The sequence below is a fragment of the Chiloscyllium plagiosum genome, chromosome 1 (genome assembly GCF_004010195.1).
Source record: "Chiloscyllium plagiosum isolate BGI_BamShark_2017 chromosome 1, ASM401019v2, whole genome shotgun sequence".
Classification (NCBI taxonomy): Eukaryota; Metazoa; Chordata; class Chondrichthyes; order Orectolobiformes; family Hemiscylliidae; genus Chiloscyllium; species Chiloscyllium plagiosum.
The window spans coordinates 23,925,743-23,952,068 of NC_057710.1; the positions used below are offsets into that span (position 1 = coordinate 23,925,743).

General features: G+C 42.1%; 1 protein-coding gene across 4 annotated transcripts in view; it reads left to right on the forward strand.

Moving 5' to 3' along the window:
* Nucleotides 1-574: 574 nt before the first annotated feature.
* immt (inner membrane protein, mitochondrial (mitofilin)) overlaps nucleotides 575-26,326 on the forward strand; it is a 72,586-nt gene continuing 46,834 nt past the window's right edge. For all 4 annotated transcript variants that reach the window (XM_043705210.1, XM_043705121.1, XM_043705267.1 and 1 more), the window contains exons 1-4: nucleotides 575-794; nucleotides 21,684-21,757; nucleotides 22,823-23,012; nucleotides 24,353-24,464. In XM_043705210.1, coding sequence (XP_043561145.1) covers nucleotides 756-794; nucleotides 21,684-21,757; nucleotides 22,823-23,012; nucleotides 24,353-24,464 — 415 coding nt within the window. In that variant the 5' untranslated portion in view covers nucleotides 575-755. The remainder of the gene's footprint in view (nucleotides 795-21,683; nucleotides 21,758-22,822; nucleotides 23,013-24,352; nucleotides 24,465-26,326) is intronic.

The following is a 26,326-nucleotide window of genomic DNA, read 5'->3' on the forward strand; positions in this document are numbered from 1 at the left end:
GAATACATGCCAAAGAGAATATAATCTGGAAAATTCTTTACCACAGAGAGTTATTGAGGCTGGCTTATTAAGTATATTAATGGCTGAGATACATTTTATTCAGTCACAGAATAAAAGGCTATGAGGATTAAACAGGAAATTGGAATTGAGAATGATCAGATCAGCTATGACCTAATTGAATGGCAGGACAAACTTGATGAGCCCAATGACCTACTTCTTCTCCGACGTCTTATGACTTAATTTCTGTGTTATAAAATTATCCTTGGAGGTTTTGATGGATTAGGTAGGGGTAGGTAGCATCTCAGTACAGGGGTGGGGTGGAGTGGGTAATGATTCCCAATGGGCAAGTCACTCGTCAGATTGCAGACATAGCAGAGCTCACAGGTCTCTCTCTCTCGATCAGATAAGACTTGAACTGGATGCTACTAGCTCAGAGGTGGAGATGGGAACACTGCACCACAGGAGACCTGTAAAGAGAAACTGTATCTTTAGCAGCTATCAAGGTTGGTTGTGGGAATGCCAGGATCAAGTTAGATTGAGCAGCGGGTGCGGGCGCATGCGCGTTGGTGTGGCGCAGCCTCTATCAGACGGAAAGCGGTCAACACGGTCACTCCCGCCTCAGAGGGAGAGTGAGGTTGTAGGCTGCACCTTAATCTCTGTGTATGTTTTTTTAAAATTCAAAAATGTACTGATCCGGTACAGCGGAGTACTTTCCTTCATCGAAGAACATAAAACCGTCGAGAGCTTAAGGGAAAATGTTGAGGGCTTCATGGAAAGTAGCTCCGCCGTTGAAGGTAGGAAGGACCCGGGCGGCGGGATGGATTCTGACATTAAACAGGCCCGACGGGCGATATTTACTTTTGTTGTTTTCTCCGGAGTGTCCTTGTCCATGGTTGCCGCTTCCCAATGTCCTGGCGGTGAACCATTGACAGGGAGGGAGAGAGGCGGAGGTGGGAGTGGGGGGTGGGGAGAGAAGCTTGGAGTCGGGCCGTTAGTTCAACCTACCCGAGTTGTCCGCGTGAGGCGGTGATTGACGCACGTTTGCACCAATCGGCAGAGGCGGTCGCTGAGACTAACCAATCAGCAATGAGAAAGGGGATTGGGGGGGGCCCGGAGAGACATCAAGCTTGGTTGAGCGACAATGACACGAGTGGGAAATGCAGGTTTCTGGATGTGGAAAGAGGGAAAAGCAGGCTTGATATTTGTCAATTCAATTAAAGACGCGTTTGTTGATGTTCGTATCTTCACCACCACCCCCGCCCCATCAAACTGGCGACGCTGAAGACGGCGTGATTTGAAAGCCATTTCATTTTTACAGAGAAAACGGCGTGACCTTGTACGTGAATAAAGCAACTTCGTGCATATTGACCAGGAAAAGGCATGAACCCATTTTGTTTTAAGCCTTTTCAGTTCTTGTATTTTCTTCCAACTTTCCTGATTTCCCATGTACTTTAATATGTGAAATATGTGGAAGTGCATAGCTCAGACCACCAAAGCATTTTCTCAAGAGTCTGTAAACCCACTGTATGTATTTCCGGGTAATGTATTTTAGTTGAAAGTTATTTCATTTGTGAATGAAAGGCTGAGACCTACAGTGAAAATATTGGGGGGGGGGGGGGGCAGTAACAAGACATCAGTACATGGCTTAGGTAAAGCTTATGTTTAAAGATTGTGGGAGAAGGGAAGCAAAGTTTACCCTCGTCACTGTTGTTCTAAATGTAATTCTTTATGTGCAGCAGAGGAAAAAAAATGACAGTAACGTGCTATTGGTATAACATTAACCTAATTGTAAAGTTGACTTTTGCTTGTTTGTAAATTGAATATGCCAGGTGATTGGGATTCTCAATATGGGCTGTTGTGGTGTAGTGGTAGTATCCTTACTTCTAGGCCAGAAAGTTTGGATTCAGGTTGTACTTGTTACGTCAATGTGTCATATGTCTGAGAAGATTGTTTTAAAACAGTGATCAGAAACGGTCTACATAAGTAACCATGTTGCTAAAATAAAATGCCACAGATGATGGAAATTGGGTGTGAAAATAGCAAAGGCTAGTAAAACTCAACAGGTCTGTGGAGATAGTTAAGTTTTCAGGATATTAGGAACGATGTATAATTACAACTTTAATTTATATTTTGTGTTTTTTAAGTTTTAGTTTTGTTAGCAAGGTTGTCTTTGTGGACTTTGTATCACAACGTTTGGCAGTCTGTTTGTATACATCCGTTGCTGATGAGGTTTTACAATCCTTAAACAGTTGGGGGTTGAATGTTCAGTGCATTTATATAAAAAAAAGTAGAAAAAAAATTGTTTTCAGCTTGGTCCTGCTTGTTAGGATGGGTAAGACCATCAGACATAAGAGGATCAGTAGGCCATTCAGCCCGTTGAATGGTGCAGCAGATTCAATGTGATTTATTTCAGAGGGAATGGAGTGTAAAAATTGCTATCCCTGTTATTTGTTGAAGTTGTATGCGAGCCTTTTGTGGTTTAAGCATGAAGATTCCCAAATCCCTGTGTGCTGGGATCACCTCACATTTCTGTACATTACATTCCATCTGCCAAATTTATGCAAACTTGCTTAACCAGTTGATATCCCTTTGCAGACTCTTTGTCACTCTCATTATTGCCTTTCCACTTATTTTTGTATTATTCGCAAACTTGGTTATAATACATTCATATTGCTTATTCGGGTCATTGTTATATACTATGTGGTTTTGACTTCAACACAGATTTTGTGGCACGTCACTAGTTGCAGGTCAACAACATTAAAATGCCCTCCTTGTTAAACTCAGTTTTCTATTAGATAGCCAGTCATCTATCCATGCTAATACTCTTCAGGGTTGGGGGTGGGTGTAAGGTGAGCAGAAGATAAAGCGACGTGGTGAGTTAGGAATAGATGAACATAGAGGATACAATTTGGTTGGTCAATGGGAAGAATGAATCCGGTTGGTGGCTTGAAGGAAGGGTTGATGAGAGGAATGGAAGGGAGGAGGGGGGAGCTGGGATGGGAGTCGGGGGCTGGGAAGGGAGAACTCCATGTTGAGTCCTCCAGGCTTTAGGCTGCTCAGGCGGAAGATGAGGTTTTGTTCCTTTAATCTGCGGTCTGATTCACGTGACAATGGAGGAGGCCAAGGATGAGCGTGTTGGAAAGGGAGTGGGAAGGGCAATTAAAATGGGTGGGGTCAGGTTGGCCCCTGCTGGTCTGGCTAAGATGCTTGGCGAAACATGACCCGAGTTTGGTCTCCCTGATATAGAGAAGACCATATTGGGACCATCAGATACAGTAAACTAGGTTGAAAGAGAAAAGCGCAGCAGGTCAGGCAGCATCCAAGGAGCAGGAGAATCGACATTTCGGGCATAAGCTCTTCCTGAAGAAGGGCTTATGCCCGAAACGTCGATTCTCCTGCTCCATGGATGCTGTCTGACCTGCTGCGCTTTTCCAGCAACACATTTTCAGCTCTGATCTCCAGCATCTGCAGTCCTCACTTTCTCCCCTAGGTTGGAAGAGAGGCAGGTGAACCTCTGTCTCATCTGGAAGGACTGTTGGGGCCCTGGATAGAGATGCGGGGGATGTGGTGGTGGTGTGCCAGCATGTTTTGCATCTTTTACGTTTGCAGGGGAAAGTACCTGGGGGTTCAAGGGGGTTAATGGGGAAAGTGGGGCAAATCAAGGATTGATGAAGAGAATGGTTCTTGCGGAAGGCAGAGAAGGGTGGAGAGGGAAGATGTTCTTGGTGGTGCAGTCTAATTGGAGTTGGCGGAAGTGTTTAAGAATAGTACGTTGGATGCGGAGACTGGTGGGGGTAGGTGAGGACCAGGGGAATCCTGTCGTCTTTATGTTTCGAGATGGGTGAGGTTTAGAGCAATGGAGCGGGGAATGGAGGAGGTGCAGTAGAAGGGATAAAGTATGTTGTCCAAAATAGGTGGACATCTTGGATGCTTGAGAGTGGACTGTCTCCTGTCTGAACAGATGCAGTGGAAATAGAGGACCTGGGAGAGTGGGATGGAGTTCTTGCAGAAAACTGGGTGGGAGAAGATGTAGTCCAGGTAGTTATGGGAGTCTGGATTTATAGTAAATGTCCATCTGGATTCATGGTATTGCAGCATATGCAATTTCTTTGCCCCTTTGGAAGTGAAGGGCAAGGGCAGGAGTCCAGAGATCCCTGGATGTAAAAGGAAATTGAGAATTTGAGAAAGGAAAAAGAAGGAAGCATATGTCAGATACAATGCATTAAAAACAGGACTCTTGTCAAAAGTATAGAGACTGTAGGTTTGCTTTTTAAAAAAAAAAGTTTAGGAGGGCAAAGAGGAGCCACGAAATATCTTTGGCAGAAGGATTAAGGAAAACCCTGAGGCATTTTATATGTATATTAAGAGAATTACCAAGGAAAATTGTGGGGCCTATTAGTAACTAGGGGAGCAACCTGTATGGAACCAGAGGATGTGGGTGAACGACTATTTCATATCTGTATTCACAAAGGAGAACAGCATTGTAGTTAGGGATTTCTATTGGCATTGTGAGGTTGTAAAATATTAAGGAGGGTATATTAGACGTTTCAGTGGGCATAAAGGTACATAGATCCCCAGTGGAGGCAAAAGAAAAGCTTGCTGGAGCCCTGGCAGAGATATTTAATACTTCACTGGCTACAGGTAATGTACCAGATGACTGGAGAATAGTTAGTGTTTCTTTTGTTCCAGAAGAACATAGGCCAATTAGTCTGATGTCAGTGGTAGAGAAATTACTGAAAAAAATCTGAGTGACTGGATTAATCAACACTTGGAAAGAGATTGATCAGAGATGGCACAGATTTGTCAGAGATGTATCCTGTCTGACTAATTCAGTTGAGTTTTTTTGAAAAGGTGACTAAACATTTGGTGAGGGCAATGCAGTTGATATGGTCTGCATGGACTTCATTAGGGCCTTTGACAAGGTTCCTCACTGAAGGCTGGTCCAAAAGTTAAGAGCCAAACGGACCCAATCACCAAGGATATATCACCATACAGGTTGCTCCCCTAGTTTCTAATAAGCCCCACAATTTTCCTTGTTTTTAATGCATTGTATTTGACATATGCTTCCTTCTTTTTCTTTCTCAAATTCTCAATTTCCTTTTACATCCAGGGATCCCTGGACTCCTACCCTTGCCCTTCACTTCCAAAGGGGCAAAGAAATTGCATATGCTGCAATACCATGAATCCAGATGGACATTTACTATAAATCCAGACTCCCATAACTACCTGGACTACATCTTCTCCCACCCAGTTTTCTGCAAGAACTCCATCCCACTCTCCCAGGTCCTCTATTTCCACTGCATCTGCTCAGACAGGAGACAGTCCACTCTCAAGCATCCAAGATGTCCACCTATTTTGGACAACATACATTATCCCTTCTACTGCACCTCCTCCATTCCCCGCTCCATTGCTCTAAACCTCACCCCTCTCGAAACATAAAGAAGACAGGATTCCCCTTGTCCTCACCTACCCTCACCAGACTCCGCATCCAACGTACTATTCTTAAACACTTCCGCCAACTCCAATTAGACTGCACCACCATGGACGAGTTGGACCGAAGGGTCTATTTCCATGCTGTACATCTCTATGACTCTATTTGTGGCATGCAAATGCCTGACACATCTCCATTAAGAGACAATCAATACCCTTTGACATTCAATGGCGTGACCATCATTAAAATTCCACTGCCAACATCTTGGGGATTACCACTGATCAGAAAATGAACTGGACTCACCCATGAAGATGCAGTGGTTACAAGAGCAGGTCAGAAGCAAACAATATTGCAGTGTGTAACTCACCTCCTGACTTCTCAAAGCCTCTGTACCATCTATAAGCCACAAATCAGGAGTGTGATGGAATGCCTCCCCATTTGCCTGGCTGAGTGCAGCTCCATCAGCACAAGCTCATGAACACTATCCAGGACAAAGCAGCCCACTTGATTGGCACCATATCTGTAAATATTCATTCCCTCTAGCACTGACCTAAGTAGCAGCAATACATACCATCTATAAGATACACTGCAGATATTTGAGGCTTTAAATAATCAATTATTATGGTGCAGAAGGAGGCCATTTGATTACAATCCCAGGACCACTACCCTGAGTGGGAGAAGAACATCAGATGCATGGGAACCTACCAGATGTTCACCATCCTGACTTGGAAATATATTGCTATCCTTTTTAATGTTGCTGAGTCAAAACCAGAGAAATCTCACCACCTACCCTGATGACATTGTCGATCTATCAACACCAAACAGTTTCTTATTCTTTTCATGAGATGTGAGTGTTACTGGCTGGCTACCGCTCATTGCCTCTCCCTAGGTGCCCTTGAGAAGGTGGTGGTGAGCTACCTTCTTGAACTGCTGCACTTATTATGCTGTAGGCTGACTCTCAAGGCTCTTGGAGAGGGAATTCCAGGATTTTGACCCAGCGACATTGAAGGTAAGGCAATATATTTCCAAATCAGGACAGTGAGTGGCTTGGAGGGAAACTTGCACATGTTTGTGTTCCCAGGTACATGCTACCCTTGTCCTCCTTGATGCAAGTGGTCATGGATTTGGAAGGTGCTGTCTAAGCATCTTTGAGTTTTTACAGTGCACCTTGAAGTACACATTGCTGCTATTGAGCATCAGTGGTGGAGGGAGTGGGTGTTTATGGATGTAATGCCATTCAAACAAGAAGCTCCGTCATAGAGTCAAAAAGTCATACAGCATGGGAACAGACCCTTCGGTCCAACCAGTCCCCGCTGACAATCCCAAAATAAACTAATCTGACCTGCCTGCTTCTGGCCCATATCCCTCCAAACTTTTGATATTCTTCTACTTCTCCAAATATCTTTTAAATGATGTAACTGTACCCACATTCACCACTTATCCAAAAAGTTCATTCCACATGCAAACCACCCTCTATGTAAAAAGTGTGCCCATCGTGTCTTTTTTTTTAAACCTCTCTTCACTCACCTTAATAATGTGCCACCTAATCTTGAAATCCCCCATCTTCGGGAAAACACAACTACCATTCACTCTATCAATAACCCTCATTATTTTATAAACTTGTATGAGGTGACTTCCCAACCTCCTCCACTCCAGTGAGAAAAATCCCAGCCCCTCTCCAGCCTTTCTGTATAACTCAAACTTTCCATACCTGGCAGCATCCTGGTAAATCTCTTCTGAACCCTCTTGAGCTTAATAGTATCCTTATAACTGGGTGACGAGAACTGGTGTCAATCTTGTGTGTTGGAGCTGTCCCCATCCAGCAAGTGGGGAGTATTCCATTTTGCATCAGACTTGTGCTTTTATAGATGGTGGACAGGTTTTGAGAAATCAAGAGGTGAATTACTTATTGAAGTATTCTTAGCCTCTGACCTGTGTTTTTTTGTGTTGAGTCCAGTTGAGTTTCTGGTCAATGGTAACCCCAAGAATGTTGTTACTGGGAGATTCATTTGTGTGGTGTGCTACTTTTCAGCCCAAGCCTGGATGTTGTATTTGAACATGGACTGCTTAAATATCTGAAATTGTAAATGGTTCTGAATATTGTGTAATCATTGGTGAACATTCCCGCTTCAGAACTTATGATGGATGGACGATGGTTGGGCTTAGGATAGAACCCTGAGGAATTCTTAGAGAGATGACTGATCTTCAACAACAATAACAATCTTCCTATGTGCTAGTGTCTCCAACCAGCAGTAAGTTTGCCTCCTGATACCCTTGATTCTAGTTTTGCTAGAGCTCCTTAATGTCACATTCAGTCAAATACAGCCTTGATGTCAATGTTGTTACTCTCATCTCACCTCTGGAATTCAGAATCTTCTGTCCATGTTTGAATCAAGGCTCTAACGAGGTCAGGAGCTTAGTGGCCTTGGCAGAGCCCTAACTGGGCATCAGTGAGCAGGTTATTGCTGAGCTGGTGGTGCTTGATAACACTGTTGATGACATATTCCATCATGTTGCTGATGATTGAATGTACTGATGGGGCAGTAATTGTCCTACTTTTTGTGTACAGGACATATCTGGTCCATTTTCTACATTGTCGGGTAGATGCTAATGTTGTAAGTGTACTGGAAGAGCTTAGCCAGGGGAGCGGAAAGTTCTGGAGCTCAAATCTTCAGTGCTAATGCAAAGATATTGTCAGGATCCATATCCTTTACAATATCTAGTCCCTCCAACCATTTGAATTATGTGGAGTGAATCGAACTGGTTGAAGCCTGACATCTGTGATACTGGGGAACACTGGAGGAGGCTGAAATGGATCATCCACTTGGCACTTCTGACCTAAGATTGCTGCGAATGCTTCAGCTTTATTTTTTGCACTGGTGTATTGGGCTCTTCCATCATTAAGGATGAGGATATCTATGGAGCCTTCTCTGCCAGTGAGTTTCAAAATTGTCCCCTACCATTCACAGCTGTAGATCTTCGATCTGATACACTGGTTGTAGGATTGCTAAGTCTATCACTTGCTGCTTGTGCTCGTTGACACACAACTAGTCATGTTTGGTAGTTTCACCAGGTTGACACCTCATTTTTAGGTGTGCATGGTGTTGCTCTTGGCATGCGTCCTGCACTTTCATGCATTTTTCATTGAACCAAGGTTGATCCCCTAATAGGAATGATTGAGTGGGGCATCTGCTGGGCCACAGGTTGCAGATTGTGCTGTTGATGTTCCACAGTGTTTCATGTATGCCCACTCTAGATTTGCTATAAATTTGTTTGAAGTCTGTCCCATTTGTGGTAGTGATAGTACCACACAGCATGATGGACGGTATTCCCATGAAGGTAGGACTTTGTCCACAATGATTGTGAACTGGCCACTCTCACCAATACTGTCATGGACAGTTGGGTTTGCAGCTGTCAGCTTGGTAAGGATGGGGACAGGTATGCTTTACCCCCTTGTTGGTTCCCACACCAACTGCTGCACACCCAGTTTAACAACTCTATCTTTTATACCCTGCCAGCTTGATCAGTAGAGGCATAGAGATGTACAGCATGCAAACAGATCCTTCAATCCAAGTTGTCCATGCCAAGCATACATTCTAACCTAATCTAGCCCCATTTTCAAGCACTTGACCCATATCCCCCTCAACCCTTCCTATTCATATGCCCATCCAGATACATTTTTAAATGCTGTAATTGTACCAACCTCCACCACTTCCTCTGGCAGCTCATTCCACACATGCACCACCCTCTGTGTTAAAATGTTGCCCCTGATGTCCCTTTTATGGTTAGATTAGATTACTTACAGCGTGGAAACAGGCCCTTCAGCCCAACAAGTCCACACCGACCCTCCGAAGAGCAGCCCATCCAGACCCATTCCCCTACATTTACCCCTTCACCTAACACTATGGGCAATTTAGCATGGCCAGTTCACCTAACCGGCACATCTTTGGACTGTGGGAGGAAACTGGAGCATCCGGAGGAAACCCTCTCAGACACTGGGAGACTGTGCAACCTCCACACAGACAGTTGCCTGAGGCAGGAATTGAACCCGGGTCCCTGGCGCTGTGAGGCAGCAGTGCTAGCCACTGAACCACCCTAGGGGGAGGGGAGATGAGGCAACTGGTCAAACCATGTGGGGATTTATCCACCTTTACCCATTTCAAGACATCCAGCACTTCCTCCTCTGTAATCTGGACATTTTGCAAAATGTCGCTATCTACTTCCCTACAGTCTATATCTTCCATATCCTTTTCCACAGTAAATACTGATGCACATTACTCATTTAGTATCTCCACTATTGTCTGCGGATCCACACAAAGGCTGCCTTGCTGATCTTTGAGGGGCCCTTTTCTCTCCCTAGTTGCTCTTTTGTCCTTAATGTATTTGTAAAAACCCTTTGGATTCTCCTTAATTCTATTTGCCGAAGCTATGTCATGTCTCCTTTTTGCCCTCCTGATTTCTCTCTAAAGTATACTCCTACTTCCTTTATACTCTTCTAAGGATTCACTCGATCTATCCTGTCTATACCTTGCATATGCTTCCTTTTTTTCTTAACCAAGCCCTCAATTTCTGTAGTCATCCAGCATTCCCTATACCTACCAGCCTTTCCTTTCCTTTCACTCTGACAGGAATATACTTTTTCTGGATTCTTGTTATCTCATGTTTGAAGGCTTCCCATTTTCCAGCCGTCCCTTTACCTATGAACATCTGCCCACAATCAGCTTTCGAAAGTTCTTGCCTAATGCTGTCAAAATTGGCCTTTCTCCAATTTAGAACTTCAACTTTTAGATCTGGTCTATCCTTTTTCATCATTATTTTAAATCTAATAGAATTATGGTCACTGGACCCAAAGTCCTTTCCCACTGACACCTCAGTCACCTGCCCTGCCTTATTTCCCAAGAGTAGTTCAAGTTTTGCACCTTCTCTAGTAGGTACTTTCACGTACTGAATCAGAAAATTTTCTTGTACACCCTTAACAGATTCCTCTCCATCTAAACCTTTCACACTATGGCAGTCCCAGACTGGAAAGTTAAAATCCCCTTCCATAACCACCATATTATTCTTACGGATAAGTGAAATCTCATTACAAATGTGTTTCTCAATTCCCCGTCGACTCTTGGGGTGGGTTTATAATAACAATCCCAATAAGGTGATCATCCTTTTCTTATTTCTCTGTTCCACCCAAATAACTTCTCTGGATGTATTCCCAGAAATATTCTCTCCCCCCCCCCCCCCTCTCCCCAGTACAGCAGTAATGCTATCCCTTATCAAAAATGCTACTCTCCCTCCTCTCTTGCCCCCATCCCTCCTTTCTGACCTTCCTATAGCTTTTGTACCCTGGAACACTAAGCTGCCAGTCCTGTCCATCCCTGAGCCACGTTTCTGTAATTGCTGTGATATCCCAGTCTATGTTCCTAATCGTGTCCTAAGTTCATCTGCCTTTCCTGCAGTTTAATTTAGTGTTGCTGCCAAGCCACTCTTGGTCGTGAACATTCCTAACCAGAATACAGTTTGTACCCTTGCCATCCTCTGCATCCCCCAGTTGTTGTTCAACATGGTAAAGTATGATTCACCAGCTGGGTGAGGACTGTATGTGGTAATCCAGCAGGAGGTTTCCTTGTCCATGTTTAACCTGAAGCCTTTAGACCTCATGGGCTCCCAGGGTAACTATTTGCTGAGTTTATAGCACTGTGTTGGGACTGTCTTGCCGGACACAACATATCCTGGAGTGGTGGTGGTGTTGGGTCTGGACATAGTCATACTCGCATACATACCTTACAGCCGATGTCAGGCTGTTGCTTGACAAGTCTGAGAGACAGTTCTTCCAGTTAGAAGGGCGAGTTTGCAGAGTTGCCAGGGATGTCTCTGCCATTGTCTTTTCCAGTGCCTTGGTCGATGCCTGGAGGTCCATCTGCTTTCATTTCTTTGTTGACACTTTGTAGTGATTGATATAACTGAGTGGCTTGCTAGGCCATTTCAGAGAGCAATTGAAAGTCGGCCACATTGCTGTGTGTCTGGAGTCGCGTATAGGCCAGACCAGATAAGGATGGCAAATTTCCTTACTTGGATGCAGCATAGAAGGTACTCTAGCAAAATTTGCAGATAACCACAAAATAGGTGGGGAAAAGAAGTAAGTAATTTTGCAAGTGGGTATGGATTGGTTAGATGAAGGGGCCAAACTTTGGCAGCTGGAGTTTATGCGGATAAGCATGAGGCTATCCATTTTGTGCTTGGAGGAATTAAAAAGGCAACTTTCCTAAATGGAGAGTTGCTTCACAGTGCTTTGGTGCAAAGGGATTGAATGTCATCTTGCATGAATTGCAGAAGACTGGTAAGTAGAGTACAACAGGTAATAAGGCAAAAGGAATTTTGGCACTTGTTGTTAAAGAAATAGGGTTTAAAAGTAGGGAAGTATTGCTGCAGCTTTACAAGGCATTAGTGAGACTGCACCTGAATAATTGCATGTGGTTTTGGTACTTTTATTTGAAGAGGGCTAGTCATACAGCATAGAAACAGGTCCTTCAGCCCACCAAATCTATGCTGACCAATAAACACCAAGCTACATTAATCCTATTTTATCTGCACTTAGTCCATAGCCTGATGAAGAGCTTATGCTTGAAACGTTGATTTGCTTGCTTCTTAGATGCTGCTTGACCAGCTGTGTTTTTCCAGTTTCTTGATTAGAGTGGTGCTGGAAAAGCACAGCAGGTCAGGCAGCATCCGAGGAGCAGGAAAATCGACGTTTTGGGCAAAAGCCCTTAATCCTCTATTCCTGGTGAAGGGCTTTTGCCCTAAACATTGATTTTCCTGCTTTTCAGATGCTGCCTGCACTGCTGTGTCTTTTCCAGCACCACTCTAATCTAGAATCTGGTTTCCAGCATGTGCAGCCCTTGTTTTTACCCTGTGCTTTTCTAGTACCACACTCTTAGACTCTTGCTCCATAGCCTATATGCCTTGGCAGTTTAAGTGCTTGTCCCAAAGCTGCTTATGTTACAAGAGTACCTGCTTTTAGCACCTTGTGTGTGAGACAGTGTGTTCCATATTTCTGCCACCCTTTGGTTGAAAATATGTTTCCTTGGTTCTCCTCTAAACCACTTACTCCTCACGTTTAACTTGTGCTGTCTGTTGCTGAACGATTCTCATGATCTACCTTGTCTATACCTATCATTTTGTATATGTCAGTCAGATACCCTGCCTTGGCCACCTCTGCTCAAAGGAAAAGAAACTCAGCTTACTCTTTTAAAGAGAAAGGAATGCTCCCTTACTGTTTTGAACTGAAAGTAAGCTTTCCTCGACACTGTTCCCGTCCAGGGACAGTATGGGGTTGAATACAGATGTGAACCTTCTCACGCTCTGAAATAAATAATACCATTCTCAAGAAACACAGGGATAGCATGGGATTAAATACAGAGTAAAGTGAACTATATTCTATGGCGGCACGGTGGCACTTCTGCCTCTCAGCGCCAGAGACCCGGGTTCAATTCCCGTCCCAGGCAACTGTCTGTGTGGAATTTGCACATTCTCCCTGTGACTGTGTGGGTTTCCTCTGGGTGCTCTGGTTTCCTCCCACAGTCCAAAAATGTGCAGGATAGGTGAATTGCCCATACTAAATTGCCCATAGTGTTAGGCAAAGGGGTAAATGGTAGGGGAATGAGTCTGGGTGGATTGCTCTTCGCAGGTTTGGTGTGGACCTGTTAGGCCAAAGGGCCTGTTTCCACACTGTAAGTAATCTAATCTACTCTTTTAAACAGAAAGCGAACAGAAGATAAAGTTCCTTCAACACTGCCCCCAACCAATATTCCTGAGACAGTGACAGCATGCAGATGAGTACAGAGTAAAGCTACCTCTATTCCTCAAACTAAAATTAAACTGTAATGAAAGTTCCCTCAACTCTTGAAATGAAAGTGAGATTGTCTCAGTACTGTCTTCATCAAATACTCCTGGGACAGTGACATCACCGGTTTGAACACAGAGAAAATACATCCCATACTCTCAAAACTAAAAGCAAACTAAAAGTAAAATTCCCTTGACACCATCCCCATTAAATACTTTTGGTATGCAAACAACAAGGGGTCAAAATACAGAGCAAGGGTTTCCTTACTGATTTGCGCTCCAAGCATACTGAACATGAAGTCCCTTCAACATTTTCCCCATCAAATATTCCTTGGAAAAACCCAGCCTCCTCACGTCTGAAACCTTTCATCCCAGACAACGCCCTGATGAATCTCCTCTGTACTCTCTCCAGTATAATCATTTCCTTCTGATAATAGAGTAACAACCATATTTCATCTGTGACTTAACCAATGTTTTATGTAATTGGATTGGAGGCAGTTTAGAGGAGATTCCCTAGATTTATCCAAGAGAAGAGGAGTTTGTCTTGTGAAGAGTTTTGGCAGCTTAAGTCTATACTGTGTAAGGTTTAGAAAGACAAGAGGTGATCTAACTGAGGTATATAAAATGTTGATGGGGGATTGACAAAGTAGATGCAGAAAGGATGTTTCTCCTCTTGTGAGGCAATCTAGAACACAAAGTCATACTTTTAGAAAAGATTTAAAACCGATGAGACAAAATTATTTCTCAATCTGTGGAATTCGCTATTCCAGAATGTGGTGGATGCTTGGACATTGAATAAATTTGAGGAGGACATGTACAGATCTTTAATTAGTTGAAGAGTTATGGGGAGTGGGCAGGAAAGTGGAATTGAGGCCAAACTGAAATCAGCCATGATTGAATTGGATGGTGGAGCTAGCCTGAAAGGCTGAATTCAACGAGGTAAAAACAATGACTGCAGATGCTGGAAACCAGATTCTGGATTAGTGGTGCTGGAAGAGCACAGCAGTTCAGGCAGCATCCAAAGAGCTTCGAAATCGACGTTTCGGGCAAAAGCCCTTCATCAGGAATAAAGGCAGTGAGCCTAAAGCATGGAGAGATAAGCTAGAGGAGGGTGGGGGTGGGGAGAAAGTAGCATAGAGTACGATGGGTGAGTGGGGGAGGGGATGAAGGTGATAGGTCAGGGAGGAGAGGGTGGAGTGGATAGGTGGAAAAGGAGATAGGCAGGTAGGACAAGTCCGGACAAGTCATGGGGACAGTGCTGAGCTGGAAGTTTGGAACTAGGGTGAGGTGAGGGAAGGGGAACTGAATTGCCCACTCCTAGTTCTTATGCCATTATGTCCTAATTGGAGTAGCAGAGAAAAAATAGGTTTACTGCAATTATGTAGGGCCTTTGTAAGACAATACTGATGTAATGTGCACAGTAATCTCTTTACATAAATAATGGTGTAGTTGCTTCACATAACATAAGTAGTAGGAGCCATCTGGCCCATTGAGCCTTCTTTGCTATTCAGCAAAACCATGGCTGATCTTTTTGTAGACTGAGGTCCATATATCTGCTTGCTCACCTTTACTGTTCCAAAATCGATCTAACTTTGCCTTAACGACATTCAATGAGGAAGCGTCAATCTTCACTGGGCAGGGAATTCCACAGATTCACAACTCTTTGGGAGAGGAAATTCCTCCTCAACTCAGTCCTAAATCTACTCTTCCTTATTTTGAGGCTATGCCCCCTATTTTAGTTTCACCTGCCAGTGGAAACAGCCACCCTGCTTCTATCTCATCTATTCCCTTCATAATTTAATATATTTCTGTAAAATCCCCCCTCATTCTTTTAAATTCCAATGCATATAATTCCAGTCTTCTCAATCTGTCCTTATAAGCCAACCCTCTCAACCATTAAATCATAGTTCACTTTGTTATTATTCCTACCAAAATAGATGACCTCACAGTTACCAACATTGTATTTTATCTGCCAGACCTTTGTTCACTCACTCAACCTACCGGGAGTCTTCTGCAGACTCATCTTAGTGTGATTTGCAAACTTTGACACACAATAGTTGGGCTCCATCTCCAAATCAGCTGTATAGATTGAAAACGATTGTGGTCCCAATACATCACTAGCCATTGAAAAACACCCATTTATCCTCATTCTTTGTTTCCTGTTAGTTAACCAATCCTCTGTCCATGCTGATAGATTACCCGTAGCGCTGTGCATCTAATCTTATGCAGCAACCTTTTGTGTGGCACGTTGAATGCCCTGTGGAAACCCAAATATCCAAACATCCACTTGTTCCCTGTTGTCCACCACATTTGTAATGTCCTTAAAAAAAATTCCATTAAATTAGTTTGATAGGATAATTTCTATCTAGGTATCTCTTTATTTCTTTTAATGATAGATTCAAGCATTTTCTCCTCTAAATTAAGCTTTAGAGGATTTCAGTACAATTTGCCAATTCTGGAATTTAGGATTAATCTTTGTGGAAAGGTTGAATGCATTCATGTGTTCCCTAGAGTTTAGAAGGATGAAAGCGCATCTCTGAAATATATAAAATCTTAAGGCACTGGCAAAATAGTTGTGCTTCGTGTTTGGTGAGTACAGAACCAGGGTCACAGTCCTAGATTAATTTGGTCAGTCCAAGGTGAAAGGGAATTTTGTTGGAGGATTTGTGAATGTTTGGAATTTGCTCACCAAGAGACCTGAGGATGCATTTTTCTTTAACATGTTTCAAGATAAGGGTCAGTAGTTTAGGATGTGGTTTCATAGTGGCAAGATGGTGTTGAGAATGAATATTAACTATGAAAGTGATGCAGACTTAAGAGCAGAATATTATCTTTTATTACTGTATACTCTTAGATGCCAATATTTGGCTGGATGACTTCGGTTCTTTAGACCAACATTTGCCACAACCCTAACCACTAAACTTTTTTCATTGCATTGTTGTTTGTTACATTTTCATTGTTCTGTAATATGACAAATGAGGATGATAGATTTGTAATGATTGCATGATGGTTGTAAGAAATGAGGAAGAAAGTTGATAGATTTTGGGAGACTGTGAAAGAGAAAGATGAATTGCCTCAGTTTCAGTACACCAGTTGATTATTTGGAAATGTAGTAGAAAGGATGGTGACTTTTGTACATGATTAAGACCTGCTTTACTTTAGCATGTACTGGACATTGCTTAAGTGGAGCATGATGTATTTTGCTGGAAGGTATATTAAGTAAATATTTTTATCTTAACTATTATTCATTCAAGGATATGGGTTTCTCTGGCTGGGCCAGTATTAATTGCCCATCCCAAGTTGCCCTTGAGAGGTGGTAGTGAGCTGCCTTCTTGAACTGCTGCAGTCCTTTGTGTTAGAACACCCATAATAAGAACATAGAAAAGTACAGCACAGAACAGGCTCTTTGGCCCACAATGTTGTGCCTAGGTTTAATCCTAATGTAAAAGAATAATAACTTAACCTATGCATCCTTCAACTCACTGCACTCCATGTGCTTGTCCAGTAGTCGCTTAAATGTCCCTAATGACTTTGCTGTGAGGAAGAGTGTTCCAGGATTTTTACTCAGCAGTACTGAAGGAACAGTGGTGCGTTTCCCAGTCTAGATAATGAGCGATTTGGAGGGGAATTTGCAAGTGGTAAATCTTTTGGAATTCTGTGAAGACATTAAGAGCAAGGTGGAGAATGGGGACCCAGTGGATGTAGTGTAACTAGATTTCCAAAAGGCCTTCGACAAGGTGTCGCACAAGAGGCTGCTGCATAAGTTAAGGGACCTGGGTTCAATTCCTGTCTCGGGTGACTGTGAAGCTTGCACATTCTCCCCGTGTTCTGCGTGGTTTTCCTCCGGGTGTTCTGGTTTCCTCCCACAATCCAAAGATGTGCAGTTCAGGTGAATTGGCCATGCTAAATTGCCCATAGTGTTAGGTGCATTAGTCAGGGATAAATATAAGGTAGGGGAATGGGTCTGGGTGGACTACTCTTCAGAGGATTGGTGTAGACTTGTTGGGCCGAAGGGTCTGTTTCCATACTGTAGGGAATCTAATCATGGTGTTAGGGACAAAGTATTAGAATGGATAGAGGATTAGTTGACTAACAGGAAGCAAAGAGTGCTATTCTGGCTGGCAATCAGTGACTAGTGATGTGCCCCAGGTATTGGTGTTGGGACTGCAAATTATTTTACAACTTATGTAGATGAGCTGGAGATGGGGACCACGTGTAGGTTGGTGCAGAAGCGAAATAGGCAGAAATGCACCAGATTGTGTTACCAGTAGCTTCCGACAGATGGTGTTACGGGTAGCACATGAATTATCACTTGGAGATCATCTAGGTTTGAGGAAGACTCATAAACGGAGTTGTGGCTGGCTTAACAAATTATATAGTTTATCTGGATGATGTAGTGATCTTTAGCGAGTCATGGGAAGATCACATGGTACAGTTGGCAGAGGTCTTTGGTTACGAAAAGCAAAACTGGTAATAAACTTAAAGGAAACAGAATTTGCAAAGGCAGAGGTGATGTTTTTGGGACAACATCGATCATGGAATGTTGAAGGAATGTGAAGACAAAGGCCATCGGGGAATTTCCATGACCATCCTCAAAGAAAGAGGTGCTTTGATTTTTGGGACTAAGCGGATTCGACTGGAAGTTTATTCCAAATTTCCGGCAGCATGGTGGCACCGCTAACAGATTTACTCAAGAACACAATTTCGGTGGACAGAACAATGCCAGGAGGCATTTGAGAACTTAAAAGCAGTACTAACCACAGCACCAGTTTTAGCTACACCAAAGTTTTTGAAACCCTTCAAAGTTGCAATTGATGCCAGCGATATAGGAGTAGGAACTGTACTGCTACAAGAAGATGATGATGGAATTGAACAGCCAATTGGCTACTTTTCAAAGAAACTCATTCATCAGAGCAAATACTATACCATTGAAAAAGAATTATTGAGTTTGATCCTAGCCTTCCAACGTTTTCGTGTTGATGTGACAAACAATGTGTTGGAGACAGTGGTGTACACTGACCACAATGTTTTACATTCTTGGAAAGATTTAAAGACAAAAATAAGAGAGTATCTCGTTGGAGTCTAATGTTGCATTCTTTAAATTTACAAATTGTACATGTTGCAAGTCGTAAAAGTGTAATGCAGATGCATTGTTGCAGATGATAAGGAAAAAGTGTAGATAAGATTTGACCAATTCCAATGTTACATATGTGAAAAGTATAACTTAGATTAATGACCTATGTATTTAATTGTAACGTGATTGAGAATTAGAAAAAAAAGTGAAGCCATCTTTTCATTATGATGGTTAATTGTTTCTTAAGGGGCGGGGGGGGGAGGGGGAGAGAAGTTGTTGTGACGTTGAAGGCATGTCCTGACCCTTTTTAAGAGAGGGACAACTGCTATTGATACAGATAAGCCTGGAGATCTAACATCTTGCTCTCCAAGAAATTAGGAAACACTCTCTATCAAAGGTACCTTTTCATATGAAACATACTCTCGGTAAAAAGAAAGACGACCCAGGGAGATCTTTAGCTGGAGGAAGACAGACACCGAAGACGACAACAGCTGTGTGGTTTTGAAATTAAGTTGATGTCATTTTAATAAGCGCTTTATTGGAGCAGTATATTTTTATAGAGTTGGAGGCAGATAGTAAGCAGTTAGGAGAAAGGGAGGTTTAGAGTTGTGAATAGCTGTTGTTTATGTTCCCTTTTTAGATTTAAAAAATAAATAGATTTTTTTTAAATAATGGAATTTGGGAGTTTTCTGTCACTCATATTCTAACACATTACAAGACAAGGTGAGCTTTTCTGGGTGTTCGGGTTTAATTAACAGGAGTTCACCTCATGTCACAACGGTACAAAAAAATTTAGACCTAACCACCAACTGCCAGCATTCAGTCCTGCAAACCACTAGAGACAATACACTGAAAAAAAAAATTCACAGGCTAGCAAGGGTCACGCTGGTGTAGATTTGCTGAAGTTAAATCTGTCTGACTAAGATGATTCCGGTCTCTGTAGTTACAACGAGCTTGGTCAAGGTAATGACTTTCAGAAGGTATTTGATAAAATATTTCCTGATGGGCACATACAGAAATTAGATGCACAACTTATTAAAGAGGATGTAATAATGTGGGTACAGAGTTGACAAACTGATCGAGGTAAAAAGTAATGAACATCATGTAAATACATTCCTGAGGGAGAGAATTACGGAGCAGAATGAAAACAGAGGGGTTGAGATGGGATAATCATCTGAAGTTGTTGAATTCAATGTTGAGACTGGCAGGCTGTAACGTGCCTAGTCGGAAGATGAAATGCTGTTCCTCCAGTTTGCGTTGAGCTTCACTGGCTCATTGCAGCAGGCCAAGGACAGACATGTGGGCATGGGAGCAGGATTGTGTGTTGAAGTGGCAAGCCACAGGAAGGTCCAGGACCTGATTGCGTACAGACCGAAGGCGCTCAGCAAAGCGATCACCCGGTCGGCGTTTTGTCTCTCTGATATAGAGGAGACCACATTGGGAGCAACGAATGCAATAGACCAAATTGAAAGAGGTACAAAGTGAAACACTGCTTAATCTGAAATGAGTGTTTGGGGCCTTGGATGGTGAGCCTAGAAGAGGTAAAGGGGCAGGTGTTGCGCCTTCTGCGATTGCATGGGAAGGTGCCGTGTGTGATGGAAGAGGTGTTAGGTGTGATGGAGGAGTTGACTAGGTTGTCCTGGAGAGAACCATCTCTGCGGAATGCAGACGGTGGGGGGTGGGGGGGTGGTGGTATGTGTTTAGTGGTGGCGTCGTGTTGGAGTTGGCAAAAATGGCAGAGGATTATTCTTTGCATGTGAAGGCTGGTGAGGTGAAAGGTGAGAACAAGAGGGACCCTATCCTTGTTCTGGGAAGGGAGGGAGGGGGTGAGGGTCGTGGCGCGAGAGATGGATGGCACGTTGTCAAGAGCCCTGTCAACAACTTAGGTAGGAAGCCACGGTTGGAGAAGAAGGAGCACCTTCGGTCTGTACGCAATCAGGTCCCAGACCTTCCCGTGGTTTGCCACTTCAGCACAACCCTGCTCCCATGCCCACATGTCTGTCCTTGGCCTGTTGCAATGTACCAGTGAAGCTCAATGCAAACTGGAGGAACAGCATCTCATCTTCCGACTAGGCACGTTCTAGCCTGCTGGTCTCAACATTGAATTCAACAACTTCAGATGATTATCCCATCTCGACCCCTCTGTTTTAATTCTGCTCCGTAATTTTATTTCATTTATTTTATTTGTCTTTTTTTTTATATAGTTTTTCACTGCTCTGTACCTCTTATTTCTTGTCTCTCTCGCTCCCCACTCTCTCATCACCTTTTTCCTCTCCTCTTCCCCCTTTGCTATCCTTCTCCCCTGTTTTCCATTTTGCCTCAGCTTCACTCATCTCCCACATATTTTATCACATAGGACTGGCTTCAGCATTGGTCATTCACAGCTCCTAATTTCCCTATATTCTCTCTATGCATTGTCGTTGTCACCTCTTTATTGCTACCATTGCTTCTGGAGCCATGACTCGCCTTCTCTCAGCCTAGTATAAATACCTCCCTATTTTTCCCTTATTTTAGCTTTGACAAAGGGTCCGTTAGACTCGAAACGTCAGTTCTTTTCTCTCCTTACAGATGCTGCCAGACCTGCTGAGATTTTCCAGCATTTTCTCTTTTGGTTTTATATTCCTGAGGGATTGAATTTAGGATCACAGCTTTCCTTGTTTTTTAATAATTGTACTTTTATATAGGTCGGGCGATTGTAATGTTTGAGTCAACTTTGCAGCACTAAATAGTGAGTGTGTTTGCAGTGAATTTCAAGAGGACATAAAATGGTTAAGTGGGGGACACAGCAATTCAGTTTAATGCATAAGTATAAAGTATGGAACAGTTGGAGGAATGTAATCCAAGTGGTACTGCCTGAAGGGTTTAAGTACAGAGACTTAAGATCTTATATTGTTGAACCTTTAAAAGTAAGGGGGAATGTTGTTGAGGTGGCTAGAAAATTACAAAATCAGGAGCCCTCTTGTATTTAAAAAAAGCTATAGAAAACCTGAGAGCATTTGTGCAAAGAAGTGTTAATGTTTTAGGTCTGTACCTTTCTTCCTAACTGCAATGTCATAAACCTGAAATGTGCGCAGAAAGGGTTTACTAGGACACTGTCTGTCTGTTCATTGACAACTTTAAAGTCCTACTGTTACAGTACTGCTTGTTTTAAATGTTTCATGTAATTGTCTGAAATTAATGGGCATGCATGTGACTGCAGTATAACGAACCAGTTCCCCGAAATCAATTTATAGTATATTGTAAAATCAAACCTTTTGAGTCTCGTGCTTTGAGGGATGGCAAATTCTTTCTTGGGTAAAGACTTCCCTTTTTATTAAACCATTCTCTTTTTCTGGTCTCTCACAGAAGTGCCTTTGTGGTAAATCACAGCTCCATTCTTTGCGACAATGCCGTGGGTACACATCTGGGAGTAGTACTGGGTATGTATAACATATTAGCTGAAAATAAAATTGTCCTAAAAAATACATACTTATTTCTAATTTTTAAATGTGTTAAAATTATTTGAATATTCTTTTCCCCCCCCCCAAATAAAAGAGCAGTGTGCTTGATCTCAGCAAAACCCGTCTCTAGCTGGGGCAGCTATCGATTGTTGCAATACACCAGAGTAATAGCGTGATGATTCAAGATCTTTTTATTATTGGTACTTGAAGTGCAAGAATGGAATATACTTGCTCTGATCATTTTTCCTCCTCCTTTGTTGGTGCAGATGAAAGAATCTTTGCTCAATCTGTCACAGGAGCAATAAAGCAATGCTGATATTATCTAATTGTTATTGGTATAGTAGCTGTATTGGATTCTGGAACTCTAGTTCTAACTAAGCATTAGAAAATATCGTCATATCAATTCTTGTGAAGTGAAAAAATCCCGACGAGGTATTTTCCCTGGGGTGGGGGAGCCCAGAACTAGAGGGCATAGGTTTAGGGTGAGGGGGAAAGATATAAAAGGGACCTAAGGGGAAACTTTTTATCGTACGTGTATGGAATGAACTGTCAAAGGAAGTGATAGAAGCTGGGACAATTACAGCATTTAAAAGGCATCTGGATGGATGTACGAATCGGAAGGGTACAGAGGCCAAGTGCTGGCAATTGGGACTGGATTAGGTTAGGATATCTGGTTGGCATGAGCGAGTTGGACTGAAGGGTTGTGCGGTACACCTCTATGACTCTGACTATGAACCTACAAGATAAGTATATTGGTTAAATATATAAAATAATTTTACAGAATATATTTAAAAAAAATGACTTCAGTAATGATATTGCATCTAGTTTGATGTTCAAATTAATTTATTCAAGCAGTTCTTAGGCAGGTACTGCATGACAAATCTATAATCTGCTCCTGTCAATTGACTCGTATTATTACTTGGGAATATGTAACTAGATAATGTGGCTAACCTTTATGAAAGAATGTTATGGTAGCTATAAATGTATTACTTTTTCAAATGTATTGCCCTATTACGAGGTGATTTGTTTTTCTTCAATTCATAGAACCTCAGCAGGCAAAATAGTGGGAGGAAGTATCTTGTTTGTTGGAGGTGGCCTGGGTGGCACTATATTGTATGCAAAGTGGGATCCCAAATTTCGAGAGAATATAGAGAAAACCGTCCCGTACTCCGATAAAGTGTTTGAATTAGCTCTTGGTCCTGCACCATATAACCTACCCCTTTCAAAGAAACAGGTATGTGCATTGAAACTTAAAATCTGTATTCTTGCTTGATTATTCATTCTAGTTGACTTCATAGAATCATGGAAAAACACAGTACAGAAGGATGTCATTTTGCCCATCAAACCATACTAGTTATTTTGAAGAGCAGTTATCTTAGTTCTACTCTCTTGCTTATTCTAAATTTCCCTATATTTTGTTTTGCTTCAAAGTATTTTTAATTCCCTTTGAAGGCTATTATTTATTCTGTGTCCACTAGCCTACTGACCAAATCCTAGTCATGTTTTAAAATTTTTTTGGTGCTTCTCCCAAGCACTTTTAATTTTTGCTATCTAGTTAGCAAGTCCTTTTAGTCATTGTTGTCATCTTTAACCAAATCTCATCCTGACCTCCTTTGATTGAAGGATAAAAATGCCAGTTTCTCCAGTCAATCCATTACTTTAATTACTCATTCCTGGAACTGTTTGCAAATCTCTGTGCCCTCTCCAAAGCCTTTGCTTTGCTTCTTAACTGTGCTACCCGGACTAGGATGCATTATTTCAGCTGAACCAGCACTTTATGAATTTTATTTTTTACCTTTTAAATATTCATACAACAAGCGCACCAAAGGTGCTGTTCCTGCCACCTGAATGTGTGGTTTATACACCCTTAAACAGTGGGCACAGACCCAATTCCTTACCTTGATGCCTTGCATTTCTCACTGAAAATCTGTAGATATTGGTTGTTTTTCACAGATTGCTTTAAAATGTCTTTGCAGAGTCTTGAAGTTGTAGAGATGGGGGTCAGGGCTGAAATTGGTCTTGTTTGACTCTTATCTTTTCATTTGCAACGAAAATATGCTTGTGTGCTTGTATTTTCTTATATTATGTCAGTCATTGCAAGATCAAAAATATGGAGTGTTGCTGGAAAAGCCATTGTTTATTAAAACTAAAATTCTAGAACTCATTTTGTTGAAATGGGTGTTGTGGGTTCCGTTGTTGTATATTTGTTACAAACATATGCAAATTTTAATATGTCGAAGAGTGCAGTGCTGGAAAAGCACAGCCGGTCAAGCAGCATCTGAGGAACAGGAGAGTCAATGTTTTGAGCATATGCTCTTCGTTAGAGCTTATGCTCAAAACATTGACTCTCCTACACCTTGGATTCTGCCTGACCGGCTGTGCTTTTCCAGCATCACACTCTTTGACTCGGAGCTCCAGCATCTGCAGTCCTCACTTTCTCTAAATTTTAAAATGAATAGCTTTCTTCATTATATTACTTAATTATGGTTAAGCATTTCCAGTTCTACAGGTTAGGTTTTAAAGTATTTAGTATGGTAGTTGTCAATATTTCATTTAAACCCGTGTTTTTAAAAGGACACAAAAACATTGTCAGTATCGACGTCCTCTGAAGTATTGAAAGGATCCAAACTGCCGAAATCCGTGCCAGATAAAGAAGCTTCAGCTGTTGAAGAGATCATCGGAGAAGGTAATTTTGACTTGTGTAGCTAAGATTTCAGTCCATAATTATTACTTTTAGTGTTGTCAGAAAACACAGGTTAAGGATATGAAACTACTCAGCAATAGGCTAATGAGAATTGTGTTCTGAAATGTTCAGGTTTGATCTCCAATTTTAGTAATAGATTTGAAAAGGATATGCTGCAAACCTTTGCAGAAAATAGCTTCAATCGAAATCAGGGTATGTAATTTCATGCTTCAGAAATCAACCTCATCAGCATTATTGCTACCACCACATGTTGGTCCACTCCACAGAATCACTTACCATCCTGATTTGGAAGCATAATGCAAATTCTTCACTGTTGCTGGGTATAAATCCAGGAACTCCCTCCTGAACTGAGTTGTTTGCCTACACCAAATGGGATTACAACAGTTGTAGAAGCAGCTCACCACCACCACAATGCAAAATAGGTTTGGACATAAATTCTGGTCCAACCTGAAATGTCCACGTCCTGTATTGAAACTTTTATTATTGTTTGGGATTTATAGCTTTGCGGATAGGGAATATGAGAGACTCTTTTATAAATTTCACGATGAATTTCAATGGAAGCCTTGAAAGCAGGAGAGCTGAAGACCTACAAACCTAGACCAAATGTACCAAATACATGGCAATTTCCTTTGTGAATATCATTTCATCTGTTGCAGTTCTTAAGAGTCAGCATTAACTTGTGCATCAATCAGCACACTGCAGTTCTATTCAGAAGTGATTAAATTGGTTTTAGTGTTCAACAAATTGAGATTGAATAGTTTACCGTGTGAAATAAGTTATCGCTACAACAAAAGGACTCTCTTGGTAGTTGGTTGATTGTTGCTGCAAGAAAGATGAGAATAGTGTTGAAATGGTGGTACACCCCATGAGTTTGCATCATAGAATCCCAACAGCACGGAAGCATTCAGCTCTGCAAATCAACACTGACCCTCTGAAAAGCATCCCATCCAGACCCTGCTATAATCCTGCATTTACCATGGCTAATCTATTTGAACTTGGACATCCCTGGATACAGGGCAATTTAGCATGGGCAATTCACTTAACCTGCACATCTTTGGACTGTGGGAGGAAATTGGAGCACCCAGACCATATCCACACCCAAATGGGGAGAATATGCAAACTCCACACAGTTATCTAAGGCTGGAATCAAACCTGGGTCCTTGGCACTGGGAGGCAGCAGTGTTACCACTAAGCCACTATGCCACCCAGGGTTTGCACTTTTATTTTTGACAGTGATCTGTAGTGGTGTCACTGCACAGCTCAGTTATTTGTATATTGTGATGTAGGGGGTGAATGATGTTTGTGAACTTGTCTATAAAGCTGTCGCATTTTTTCAAAGAGCAGTTACATTCATTGAGTCAAAAATTTGTGCAAGATTAAAGAAAGTCATGTGAAAAGGCATGCTCTGCATTTTGCCTGAAGTGAAGTGATGATTGTATTAGTTGTTGTGCAGGTGTATTGGAAATCATAGGAAGGGTCTCCTCAGCAATTAGCAAGAACCACTGAGAAAATAACCCGTTTAAGATTTTGTAGATAGTCAAGCATAGTGCTGTGGCCTTTAATTACTACATTCCATCCAGACTTTTACTGAAATTTTGTGAAAATGTTTGAAATCACTGGGAAATTTTTTCACTTTGCCAGAGTGGGCCATGCATCTGAAGGATTAGACAATAGACAATAGGTGCAGGAGTAGGCCATTCAGCCCTTCGAGCCTGCACCGCCATTCAATATGATCATGGCTGATCATTCCTAATTAATATCCTCTTCCTGCCTTATCTCCATAACCCTTGATTCCACTATCCTTGAGAGCTCTATCCAACTCTTTCTTAAATTAATCTAGAGAC